The sequence below is a fragment of the Neltuma alba genome, unplaced genomic scaffold (genome assembly GCF_004799145.2).
Source record: "Neltuma alba isolate B1F8T4 unplaced genomic scaffold, ASM479914v2 tig00011322_pilon, whole genome shotgun sequence".
Lineage (NCBI taxonomy): Eukaryota > Viridiplantae > Streptophyta > Magnoliopsida > Fabales > Fabaceae > Neltuma > Neltuma alba.
The window spans coordinates 783,258-795,309 of record NW_021636029.1 but is presented as its reverse complement, the minus strand read 5'-3'; the positions used below and the strand labels follow the sequence as shown (position 1 = coordinate 795,309).

Genomic DNA, 12,052 nt, shown 5'->3' with positions numbered 1-12,052 from the left:
AACACCCACTAGACGATCATATTAATTATTTTTAAACTTCCTGGGAATCAAAAGATTATGATTGCCTTGACTAAATTGATTAATACCTTTGGCCTTTTCCAAGAAAGTTAGAAATATAGTAGGATCACGTGCCTGATCACATGACCTTTCTGAAGTTTCTGTCACCAGGTTCACCAAATCCTAAGGCTAGACAACGCAAAAGGCAGCATGACAAGAGTTGAGCACATGATCAAACAGGCCTCAGATCTCAAACAGATTTCTGCCTCATTGTTATCAGAAAGAATATAAATCGACACCAATCCACTTCACCCTTGTCAATATTTCATCACTAGCACAAGAGACTTGAACCACAATGCAGCAAGTAACAAAAATCATCCAACAAGCCTGTAAGAATCAAAGCCCTCTACCTTTACTACCTACCATTACCAATACCATGAAGTGCCTCAGGTCCAGACCGCTGGCTGCTCTTGCTCTTACACTTTCACTGCTATTATCAACCTGGTCTCCTAGAGTCAAATCTAAGGCTATCCCATCTAAAGAAGTGAATTCTTTGCCCCTCGGCAAGACTTCATCTTCTCAGGCTGCACAAAGGAAAAACCCTTCAAGGCAGGTGGTGGATTCATGTTTCAGAAGGATACCTCCAAGCAAATCTAATCCCACGCAGAATAAGTAACACTTGATAGTTACTGCTAAATTTTCAAGCCTTTCAGTCATACACAGCTATCCAATGATTGACAAAGACCATCTGTGTTTCTATGACAGGTTTGATCCTCTCACAAATGGCGGATAGGACAGCATAAAGGTTACAGCAATAATAAACATATCTGTCCTGTTTCTTTCACTTCTTTTTAACTCTTTCATGTTTAAATTAACATAATAGATGGTTGTACCTGGGGTTTCACCTTTGGACTGTCATTTATTATATATATGCACTACGTTCTGCATTGTATTTAAAGTTTTGATGGCTAAGCTAGTTGAGTCCTTTAATGTGTGTGTGTGTGTGTGTAAATCAATGGGATTCGACATATGTACAAATAGACTGGTATCCAAATGAGCAGAATCACACACACACAACATAGCTCAAAAAGTTTGGTAAATATTTGATAACCTTTCTTAGCTTTACTAGCGTGAATGATAAAGAATATGGTAGATGGATTTGGGAAATACTGTCAACAAAAACTACTTTCTCACCCTGTGTATTCATAGTCTATACAGCTTAGTAAATGATACAAAATTTTATAAGCTGTGAGGTATCGTTCAAACCTTCACGCGCCAGATCTTTGAACCTCTTCCACCATGTTCAATGCCATACTATTCTGAAAAAACCCTGTCTTCCGATCTATACCTCATCTTATGCCTTCAATTTCTTCTGAGAAGCTTCAGACACATCATTTTCTCTTCCTCGTTTCTTCACAGATGCACCATCCTTGTTGAAACTTTCATTTTTCCTATTAGAGCTACCATCATCTCTACCAATTTGAGCATTTTTCTTATTTTTCTGCTTTTCTTTTTTTGATTTTCTCTTGGATCCAGATGTGCTCAAAAATGGAGCGGAAGAAGCTAAGGATTGACCAATCTCTTTACTCACTTCCTTAACAGTTTTTGGTTTTGAATTTTTATTTGATGTGTCAGCAAGAAAGCCACTCATTTTGGTTGACTTGTTATCATCGGAAGCAAATGTAGCGTAAAAATCTTTATAAGTTGATTCTTTCGATGTTTGTTTGGACCTCCAATGATCAGGTCTGGCAGCAAATCTGGAGAACACAACAGAAGCATAATTCATGAAGATTAACTTCAATAAAATTATAAAGCACACAAATAAACAGTACCTAGGCTCCAAATATCATCGCATTAAATGGTAGATGGTAATTCATAAGCAATGTAGCGTGAACAGAAAATAGCCAATGAAACTCATGATTGGACGTGCCATGTTTTTTTTAAAAATAATAATAATAAAAGGACGTGCAGTCCTTGTACCTTTTTACCAAGTTCTTCAATTATGTAATTTTACCGTAGGAACATGATAAGCGTGATTTTTGCAGGCAAGTATATGCTTTGCAGCATTACATGATTGGGTTTTTTTAAAAGTTTTTTTAACACTGTGATATTAATGGAGAATCTAACAGCAAAGATATAAGAATCTGCATCTAAATACAATCCTATTTTTATATGAAATTTGATTGATGCACCCTATTTATAGAGACCAAGCAGTTTAAAAAATATCCCAACAATGAATGGCAAGAAAATCTGGACAATATAAAACAGCACCGTAGCCAAGAACTTACCCGTCAACATCGAGTTTCCTTAATATGTAAGAGCCCTGCTTTGTCTTGGAAAGCTCACTTCGCACAGACAACAATTCAGACACTATAGCCTCTCTTAGCGACAGATTACTGGTGGTGAAGCACGTTTCAACAGTAAAAGAACCAGAAGGGTGTAATGCAATCTCTCCAAAATGCCCTCGTAGCCTTCAAAATAAATTACGAAAGATAAGGGCACTGACAGAGAATCTAAATAGACAATTTAAAATCTATTACATAATACTTTTTTCAGCTTGAAATCTTATAATGGTTACTAAAGAAAGAAATTGAAGGATCCAAGAAAATGAGCAGAAAAACCACCTAAAACGTTAGGGTGTGCAAAATAGACTCCGTCAATTCTCTTTTGCCAATTTATAGCCCTCAATATTTGGAAAACATCTCAACAGGTCTTCCTATTCATTATTTTTAGTCAATTAGTTTTCATCCTCATGGTTGAATTCAACCAATCCACCGATTTGCCCCATTGCAAAAGATTACATACTGAGAAACAAGGATGTCCTTCACATGGACGCAAAGTAACTAGTGAGACATTTTATCATTTCAACATAATAAAAGCTTCCTGATATGATTGGAAAACATACTTGTTAATTAATCTACGCTTCTGCTTTCCCGGAGCACCTGAACTTAGAAAGGCTTCAATAACCCGTGATCCCCCTGAATCCTTGGCTGCTTCAAGCACGTGATGATCTTCCATAGTTGTAATACTGGCGATATAAGGTTTTATATATTCCTGTCAATAAATTCAATTCATCAGAAAGCGGTAAATGAATATAATTTTATGCATAATTTGAATAAATCAGTCTACAAAGAATCTCTACATGAAAGTACCACTTTCCCTAATTATATGTCAAAGATTAACAATTTATGCCACATTGTAACAATGAATCTTTATATGGAAAAATAAATTCACGGCAGAAATCACTCCATCTCCATGCAAATGTACATCAAGAAAAAGCCATCTTAGAAAAATGGAAGAAGGTCCCCCTTCCCAGGAGCAAAAATATATTGGGCGGAGACTGAACTCTAGAGACAAGGTATTTACATACAGCAGGTTGAAATATTAAAAAGAGGGGGGGAGCTAAAGAGGAAAAAATACCTTAAAAATGAGGAAGAGCAAATATCAAATGGTGGTGGAAGAATAAAGGAAAGACAACACATAAACAAAAAAGATTGAGAGATAATGACAATCCCCACTCTGATTTTAGTTTGTCAAATAGAAGTGTGAAGAAAAACCTTTTCACTTTCCAGTTTTCCAAACTTATGCAAGAGTCTTAAACTTCGTCTTTTTTTAAGTGTCTCAAAGACTTTGAATAGTTAAAGTAACTTTTTATCCATAAGGAGGACGACTACACTGCATCATAAAAATTATGACACATATAAAACTAATACATAATTCGTCACTCATTAATTTCATCAACTATTGATTACATAATCATATTTCTCATGCAAACTTTATTTTTCAAAGGCATTTACCAAATTTCTATTTTCTTTGGTCCATATACGTGTGCACAAGAAAAAAAAATATGCTTCTGTACTCCGTTCTACTATTTTGTTTGACTGAAATTTGAAAGAAAATGCCAACACATGAATACTCAAACCGTTGCTTACACTTCTGAACCGGAATACTGTCTGCAGAATCAGAGAGCCAATGACATGCATTTTAGCACCACTATGCCAACTCCAATTGGACTTGTCTTCACAAGTGAAATAGTGATCAAGGAATAATAACCGTGGGATGATCCACTTTGTAGACCCATCCACTGAACACACTGTTTCAGCAAGGACTTGACAGGACTGCGAAAATGTAACAAGATATTGTTTAACTTTTTAAGAAGATATGAAACAAAATTAAGTAACTACCATAGCTTCAGTATGCTGTTGACACCTTTTCTTTGATTTTTTTTTTGTTGCTGCAATTATTGTGGTAAATTAATGTAGGTTTTGACAACACACATTAAATCAGAATTTTAAACACATTAGTATCAGAAATTTTATTATTGAAAATGCAACTGACGTACAAACCTTGTGTTCATGAATATGAAGCCTCTCGCTTGCAGCAATTAGTGCAGCAACAACCCCTGACCTTCCCATTTTGAAAAGACTTTCAATATTTGGACCAAGTTCTTCCCAGATCACCTCCATCTAGCAAATATAACAAATAGAAAACTAATAAATCTTTAAATAAACATCATAAAACTCTGCAAGGGAAAAATAAGAACACGTAATTAATTTGAAATGAATATGCTAAAGATAAATAACATAGAACCCAGTAAAACAAGTGGTGAACATATAATTGTAAAGGATCTCAAAGCGAAGTGTCAATGCTGTTAAACTATACAGTAGTTAGATACATACTTGATCCTGATTTCTCACACGAGAAATCAATGCCTGAATAACAAAATTCCCACACTCGTGAGATGATAGCTCAAACAATGAATTCCGGAATACTTTAGCAAACATAACATTGTATAAGGCCTCGGGAGATACTTCCAAAACAACCTGCAAAATTTCATGAAATACATTTAATTCCATATTTCTTTATTGAAGTATAACTTGATACCTTCACAAGACAATGCACAGGCACAAGACTATTAGGTATATAATAGCCCCACAAAGGGAAGCATCATACAAATTATATACAGGTTGCATGCATAAAATATCAAATGTTCAGACCAGTCTACTGAGGAATATTTTTATGAGAGAGAGAGAGAGAATCATCTATAGTACTAAAGTTAATACGAAAAATTATACAGAGAAAGAATCATCAATAGTACTTAAATTAAAATGAAAAATCATACACTAACAGTTCTGAGAGATTATGCTTATGGAAGTGTTAACTAGGACTAATGAAGCCAGTTTGCTTTTATACAGACACCTATAACAAAATTGAACATATAAGATACAGAAAGTTTAAAAGGAATACATGATTATATGAAAATAAAACTAAAAGAATCATCAACATAGTAATCAACTAGTTGCATTATTTTGCTTGCCCTGATATAACGTTGCTAACCTCCATTAGACGGCTAGATGCGGGTTCTTTCAATAACTTCACAAGCTCTCGTACCCTTGCTGTTTCAATAAGATTGCCCTCTGCAATATTTTCTTCTTCACAGCCAATAAGGACAGGAATGACGTGAAACAACTCTTCATCATTCCCCGCCAAGAGCTTTAAAGCAGTCTGCCAAAAAGGAAACAAAATCCTCAATGAGGAAGTAAAAGAGGGGGCCCAAAAAAAAAAAAAACACTAAGACACTGTGAGCAATAGGTCTAACCCAAGAAGGTGGGGGGGGGGGGAAAGACGACGACGACAACAACTAGACACAATAAGGTTTCTCAAAAGAAGGCTAGAATCAAAATGTTTCATCATCTTACTCATCCTAGTTGAATACTATCAAAAGTCGGAGGTGCAAACAATACAAAACACCACACATGCACTCTGCTCTCAAACAAAAGAAGAAGAATAAAAAATACATCTATAAGTGAAACAGACCGCAGGTTTAGATGTTATAGGAGTAATCATTTAATTAAGGAAAAATGAAATCAAAAAGCGTGCCTGAAGAACTAAACTGCTAAACTGATCAACTAGCAGCGTCTTGCTAAATTCTTTGACATGCACTAAGATCTCTGACACAAGGAACTTTAGTAATTCTGGAAATCCAGGCTGAAATTGTGCTGGATCATCTTCTTTTGAAGGAAATGTCTTCAAATTCAATCGATCTGCTACATTTGTTGCTGATTTTGATACATAATACCCACACTTATCAAGTGGTACTCCTTTACAAAGGCAAAGAAGACTACGAAGCACATGGGAACCATAGCAATTACACATCACATCAACAGAATTAGCAGCAACCACCTGCCAAAAAGACAAGTATACATATGTAAGCAACTCTAATTCCTAGTAGAAGACGCATAAGACTATTGCCATATTTCGTAGTAAGAGAAGGCAAAGTAATCTACTGAAACTAATGCCAGGAGGCATGCAATAGTATCTGGCAGCCAGCACAAAACCTAGACTTAAATGTTTTAGTAGCAGAATGATATCACTTATACCTTGCATATCACAGTCAAAGCCTCCTCAATCAAAGGATGACCCTCGTGATGTTCAAGATGAGCAGCTAAAGATTTGATGGCTGTCTCAGCTACATGAGAACCAGATCTATCCATTGCAATAAAAGGGAAATCCTTTGTACAGCTTTGCAGGAAAGAGCAAAGGTTGTCTACATCGCAGGCCTCAAGGAGTGATTGCAGAGTGTGGCTTATAATATAATCAGTTGCAAGCTCAAATTCTTTTCCCCTGGTTTCTTCAAGAGCATTACCACATATAACTGATCGTTCCTCCAGGTCAACCTCATTACTTTCAAAGAGATTAGCAATTTCTGAGAAGTATTTCGCTGTTTCAGGATCAACCTGTTTCCTACAGATATCACATAAATTATGAACATTCTTTTCATCAGGTATATTTGTAAAAATTGGCAGGTGTACTCATATCAATATGCTTAATGCCAGAGCTAAGAATTTAATATGGAGACAAACTCATAGTAAGCCAACCATTTAATGAGCCAATACCTAATACGAGATGCCTGGGCTATCTTTCTGTCTTTCAAACTTTCCTCCTTCCCCGTTCCTCTTCCAGATTTATGTGGATTGTCTCTGTTGAAGTCAACTTTCTCTTTCTTTGCCTTCTTCATCCGTTTTTTACTTTTGCGTTGTTCATACGAATCATACTCTTCACCCATAGAGCTCGCCTCCACCATGTTACAGGTTATCTTCCACTCGATGGCAATGGTTTTAAATCAACAGAAACCAGATGGGCTCTGTGATACAATTGAACGATTAAAAGAGTCTAGCGTATGTTTAGCAGTGAATGCAAGTATTCAAGTGATAAACAATCAAAATCAAAAGTGTACATCAAAACTTGTTCTATCGAGCATATTAGAGTCTAAGATTAATAGCTCCTAGCGATATGGTCTGACAGCCAAAAAGCTGAATATTTTCTATGAGACTGCATTCTCCTAAATTTTTCTTTCCACACTTCACAAGAATCAGGTTCATTATGAACCATCCAACTAATGAAGCTAGACTCCAACAAATGAACCGTAAAACACTAATATACATTAAAAATTAACATAAAGCTTGTTTCAGTGTATAACAAGAACAAAGCTTAGCAAAGCACTTCATGAAAAGAATATTGGAGAATTGAATAAACCGCAAATGAAAGACAAAGCAATGGTTTATGCATTGCAAGGTTTAAATAGAAGTAGGCCAATGAAAATCCGAAGTTGAGGAGGGTAGAGGAATTGAAGTAGAGCAGTTAGAGCATTCGAGGGAAGTAAACTAACGTATAGAGAAGAGCTGAGGGACGAAGAGTGCGTCGGAATCACTGATGGCGGAGGAGCCGACTGACTGAAGCCAGGCCTGGGGAGTTATCTGGGTGGCGTGACGCCTAGTTCTTGCAATGAGGCAGAGGGAAAAAGTAACGAGCCCTCGCTTCGGTGTAATGCTTGGAGACCTTTTTTTTTTTTTTTTGCCGGAAATACTTATAATCATTTAAAAATTAAAACATTAAAACAATTAAAAAAATAGATATCTTTTTTTGCCAAATAAAAAATAGAAATCAAGATGGGATAATTGTTAATATTAATAATTAATAATACTTATGAAATACCGTATATAAAATGTTTGATTTCTTTTGTTTGTGCTAATTTATTTTATCCATCTATTATATTAATTTTTTGTGCTTCTTGCCAAAATTGTTATTTTTCATAATTTTAAATAAATAATCGATGGCTCACGAAAAACATATGATGCCCTACGTGCCATGTCCTTGTTATTGATATTTCACCTCACGGACAATGTGGTATAGCAACTTTCTCTTTGAAAAAATGCTGCATGGCAACTCCTGCTTCAATTTTTTTTTTTTTTGCTTGAGCATGCTTTTATTAGATGTAATTCCGTAAGAACCATTATCGAGCACTAAACTCTTCTATTAAATGGGAAGTGATGACTGATGCTAAAAGGGTTGGTGGAATGGGCTTCAGGAGTTTTCAAGCTTTTAATAAGGCTTTACTAGCAAAAACAGCTTGGAGAATCATAAAGAATCCTAATGAACTATGGTGCAGGATTCTGAAAGGAATTTATTTTCCTAACTCTGACTTTATGAATGCTAATAAAGGTGGCAAGGCTTCGTGGTGCTGGTCAAGTATTATTGAGGGCAGAGAACTTCTAAAGAAGGAATTGTTTTTGGAAAGTTGGAAGAGGAAGTGAAGTCAGGGTGTGGTGTGACAGATGGATTCCGGGCCTCCCAAATGAGAAACTAAACTGTGATATAGTGAGTGATGAAGACAAAATGCTGAAAGTTGCTGATTTAATTAAGGAGGGCAGATGGGATCTTAGTGCTATTGCTTCAAGAATCTCTGCTGAAGAAAAAGAGAAGATTTTACAGATAGAAATCCGTCTTTCTAATAGTAAGGATGAGGCAATTTGGTTGAAGTGCAGGGATGGAAAGTATAGTGTTAAATCTGGCTATCATGTTGCTAAGGAAGAAGTGAGAGGAAATCGCACAGTCTCAAAGCCTGGTAATTCCCATCTGATTTCCAAACAGCTCTGGAATTTGCTATGGAAGTTACATACCCCCCAAAAGTTAAACATTTCTTGTGGCGCATGCTTAATGATGCTTTAGCAACTAAAGCTTCCCTCTACAAGAGGAAATGTGCCTCAAATGAGCTTTGCTCAATCTGTGGTTTGGAAGCTGAAACAATTGAACACCTGATATTACTTTGTCCTTGGGCAAGTAGGTGCTGGTTTGGGTGCTCGTTATCCTTGAGGATTGATAGGTCACAGATTACTAGCATCAGGAAGTGGTTTGAAGATCTGATGTTAGGAAATAAAGGCTTGAATGAAGAAGAAAAGGCTTTAGTTGCTGCTCTTTGTTGGGGTATCTGGAAGGCTAGATGTGATTGGGTTTTCAATGAGGATAGCATTAATGGTGAGAAAGTAGTGACTATGGCTTCTGGTTTGGTTAATGAAGTATGGAGTGTGAAGTCAGTTCTGAACAATAAAGTAAATGGTAGACAAGAGACAAGACCTACAAGGAATATTTAGTGGATTTTACCAGAAGAAGGCACGGTGAAGATAAATGTTGATGGTGCTTTTCTTAAACAAAATGGATGTGCTGGTATAGGAATTGTTTGTAGAGATAGTGTAGGATGTTTCTTGGGAGGTTATGGGAAGAAGCTTGTGGCCCAGACTGCTTTGGAAGCAGAATGCCTGGCTTTTAGAGAGGCAGTTTTGATTAGTAAAAAGTTCAAAGAGTGCAAGATTTGCATTGAAACTGATTGTGAAATTCTCTTTAAGCAAATTGCTATGTCCTCTACTGAAGGTTTTGAATGGCAATGTACCTCTGTGTTAACTGAAATACTGTCACTAATTGAGAATAGGCCAGAGATTGTGTTTTCCTTGGTATCTCGCCAAGGTAATGGTGCTGCAGACTTTATAGCAGCTTCTTGTAGAAGGGGGTTGGCACCCAATGGGTGGCTGGCAACAGTTCCAACTCCTTTGGAGGATATCCTTTTGGCTGATTCAATTGGTTGCGGGAAAAAGGATAGCATGGAGATGCAGAATGATTTGTTCAGTCGGTCTAGAAGAAATGGAAGAACTTCTCAACCTGATGTGGCTTATTCTAATCGGGTTGGTATTGGTTGATGCCTCGTTTCTGTTAGGTAGTTTGTTTTACTGTTGTGTGAGGTGTGTGTAGGCTTGATTGTTAGTTTGTGTGTCTGTTTTTTGGTGAGTTTTTTGGTGGGCTAGGTTTTATTGTTAGATTTTCTTGAGTGTCTTTTTGGCTTCGGCTATTGGTGTTTGTACTCTTTTTTTTACTATCAATAAAATGGACTCTATTTTGTTAAAAAAAAAAATTAACTAAACAGGCTCTTTGTTCGTGACTCTGGACAAATGAGTCCCAGAATTGGGAGATGGGCCGACGAGGCCCAAACGAATAAGTAGGTCAGTTAGAGGCCCGTCTAGATTCATGATTTCATCCTCCCTCCTTTTTTTGATGAAGTGATTTTATTCCTTTTTTTTTCCGCAGGAGAAGGCCACAGCCCAAAACAAAACCAAGATAAGTGGGGATCAAATCCCATCCAATCTTCGTCTCACAGGGTCGAGGATGGGACAGCGCCAGCGACATTGAGGTTGCCGTTCTGGGTGATCCCTCTCAGACCATTTTCTTTTTTCATAAGCATTATCATGATGATTCAAGCATGATCTAGCCACTAGAGGCGCTGAATCATGACTGAAGACGAGTAATTTTTTTTTTTTTTGGTGACATTGAAGACGAGTAATTACTAGTAATGAAGGGTTGTTCTTTTAAGGCCGCTAGCAATCTTTATCATGTCAATCAAAAAAATGTTAATGTTGCCGACCTAATTGTTAAGTTGATTTTAGTCATAAATAAGACTTATTTCTCGCATTTATTAATTTTTTTCAAATTACTCCTACAGATACTTCCCCAACCATAATCAAATAAGTAAGGAGAGAGGATATTGAGAAAGATGATTTTGGTGTCTTAGAAAAAATATGTCATATTTCTTATAAATAACTAACTTACAACAGTTTTTTAATCTAATTAAATTAGTTAAATAGGTCTTGTATTAAGAATTGAAGAGGTAATTTAATAAAGGGCAAACGCGATGCATGTTGAAGGGACGAGGGAACAACAAAAGTAACGAAATGTCTGTATGCAACAACCACTGAAGTCAACAAAAGGTTTGTGGTGACATTAGATTATACTCATGCTTAAACGTCAACCGGATTTATCCTACTCTTCCGGTTTTAGATATAAGATCTTTGTATTAGCATATATAAAAGTCTTATATTTAAAATCAAATAAATACTTTACTGGTGGGGTACGAGTCCTTTCACGTTTTTGTTTTTTTTCTTAAACTGATATTTTTTAGTACTATTTTTAAAATATAGTGATATCATATGATTTATGTAACTGATGTTATTTGATGAGACAAGGGCTTGTTTGTTTCATTCAGGGGGTGTTTGGATAGAAACAAAATTATAGTTTCAAAAGTGTTTTTACGGTTTACGAAGTAACTATGTGAAGGAATTTGTCTCGTTTTACAAAAAAGTGCTCATGAAACCATAGTTTGGAGGGTGTCGATCATAAAGTGGTGAGTGGCAAACATAGAAGATGAATAGTAAAAGAAGTGGGGCATCCCTTAGCTACAATGGGTTCAAGTGATTTGTCTTCGTTCCTGTTAAGAAAAGTTTCGAATTCAATAATTAATTTTAATCAGAGAAGCTGTTAGGACCTAGGAGGGCTTTCACACACATGTGGGATCTGATCCGGTTTATTTTGAACTAATCAGATTAACGTAGCTTCTGGAAAACTTTCTTGTTTATGCCAAATTTAAAAGGTTTTCGTATACACTCATCAGCATCATAATCCTCTTAGTAAAGTAACGTTACTAATAATTTATTAAATTAGGTGTAATTTCGCCCAAGTTTCAGCTTTCCAATGTTGTGTAATTTGGTTACTTTGTGTGAAAGCTGTTGCTAATTTAATAAAATGAACCAAAACAATTAATTTTCACTATTAAGACGAATAAAATGAAGAGAATGAGATTGCACCAAATTTAAAAAATTATGAATGAATTACATTACTAAAAAATTAATATTAAATATACTTGAGAAACAAAATTAAGATGCTGGGCGATAGT

The 12,052-nt window shown here is 36.0% G+C and overlaps 2 protein-coding genes across 2 annotated transcripts; one reads left to right on the top strand and one right to left on the bottom strand.

Annotated features, from left to right (window-relative positions):
* The first annotated feature begins 191 nt into the window (after positions 1–191).
* On the top strand, positions 192–959 carry LOC114711903 (uncharacterized). Its single transcript, XM_028896328.1, has 2 exons — positions 192–669; positions 763–959. Exons 1-2 carry the CDS (start codon positions 353–355, stop codon positions 788–790), a joined length of 345 nt encoding a protein of 114 aa, XP_028752161.1. The 5' UTR covers positions 192–352; the 3' UTR covers positions 791–959.
* Positions 960–1,078: 119 nt separating this feature from the next.
* Positions 1,079–7,797, bottom strand: LOC114711901 (pumilio homolog 23-like). Its single transcript, XM_028896325.1, has 11 exons — positions 7,667–7,797; positions 6,894–7,141; positions 6,378–6,741; positions 5,878–6,180; positions 5,335–5,502; positions 4,677–4,820; positions 4,344–4,463; positions 3,930–4,115; positions 2,903–3,051; positions 2,286–2,468; positions 1,079–1,754 (listed from the first exon to the last, which is right to left on the bottom strand). The coding sequence occupies exons 2-11, from the start codon at positions 7,079–7,081 to the stop codon at positions 1,352–1,354; spliced, it is 2,208 nt and encodes a 735-aa protein (XP_028752158.1). The 5' UTR covers positions 7,082–7,141; positions 7,667–7,797; the 3' UTR covers positions 1,079–1,351.
* Positions 7,798–12,052: the final 4,255 nt, after the last annotated feature.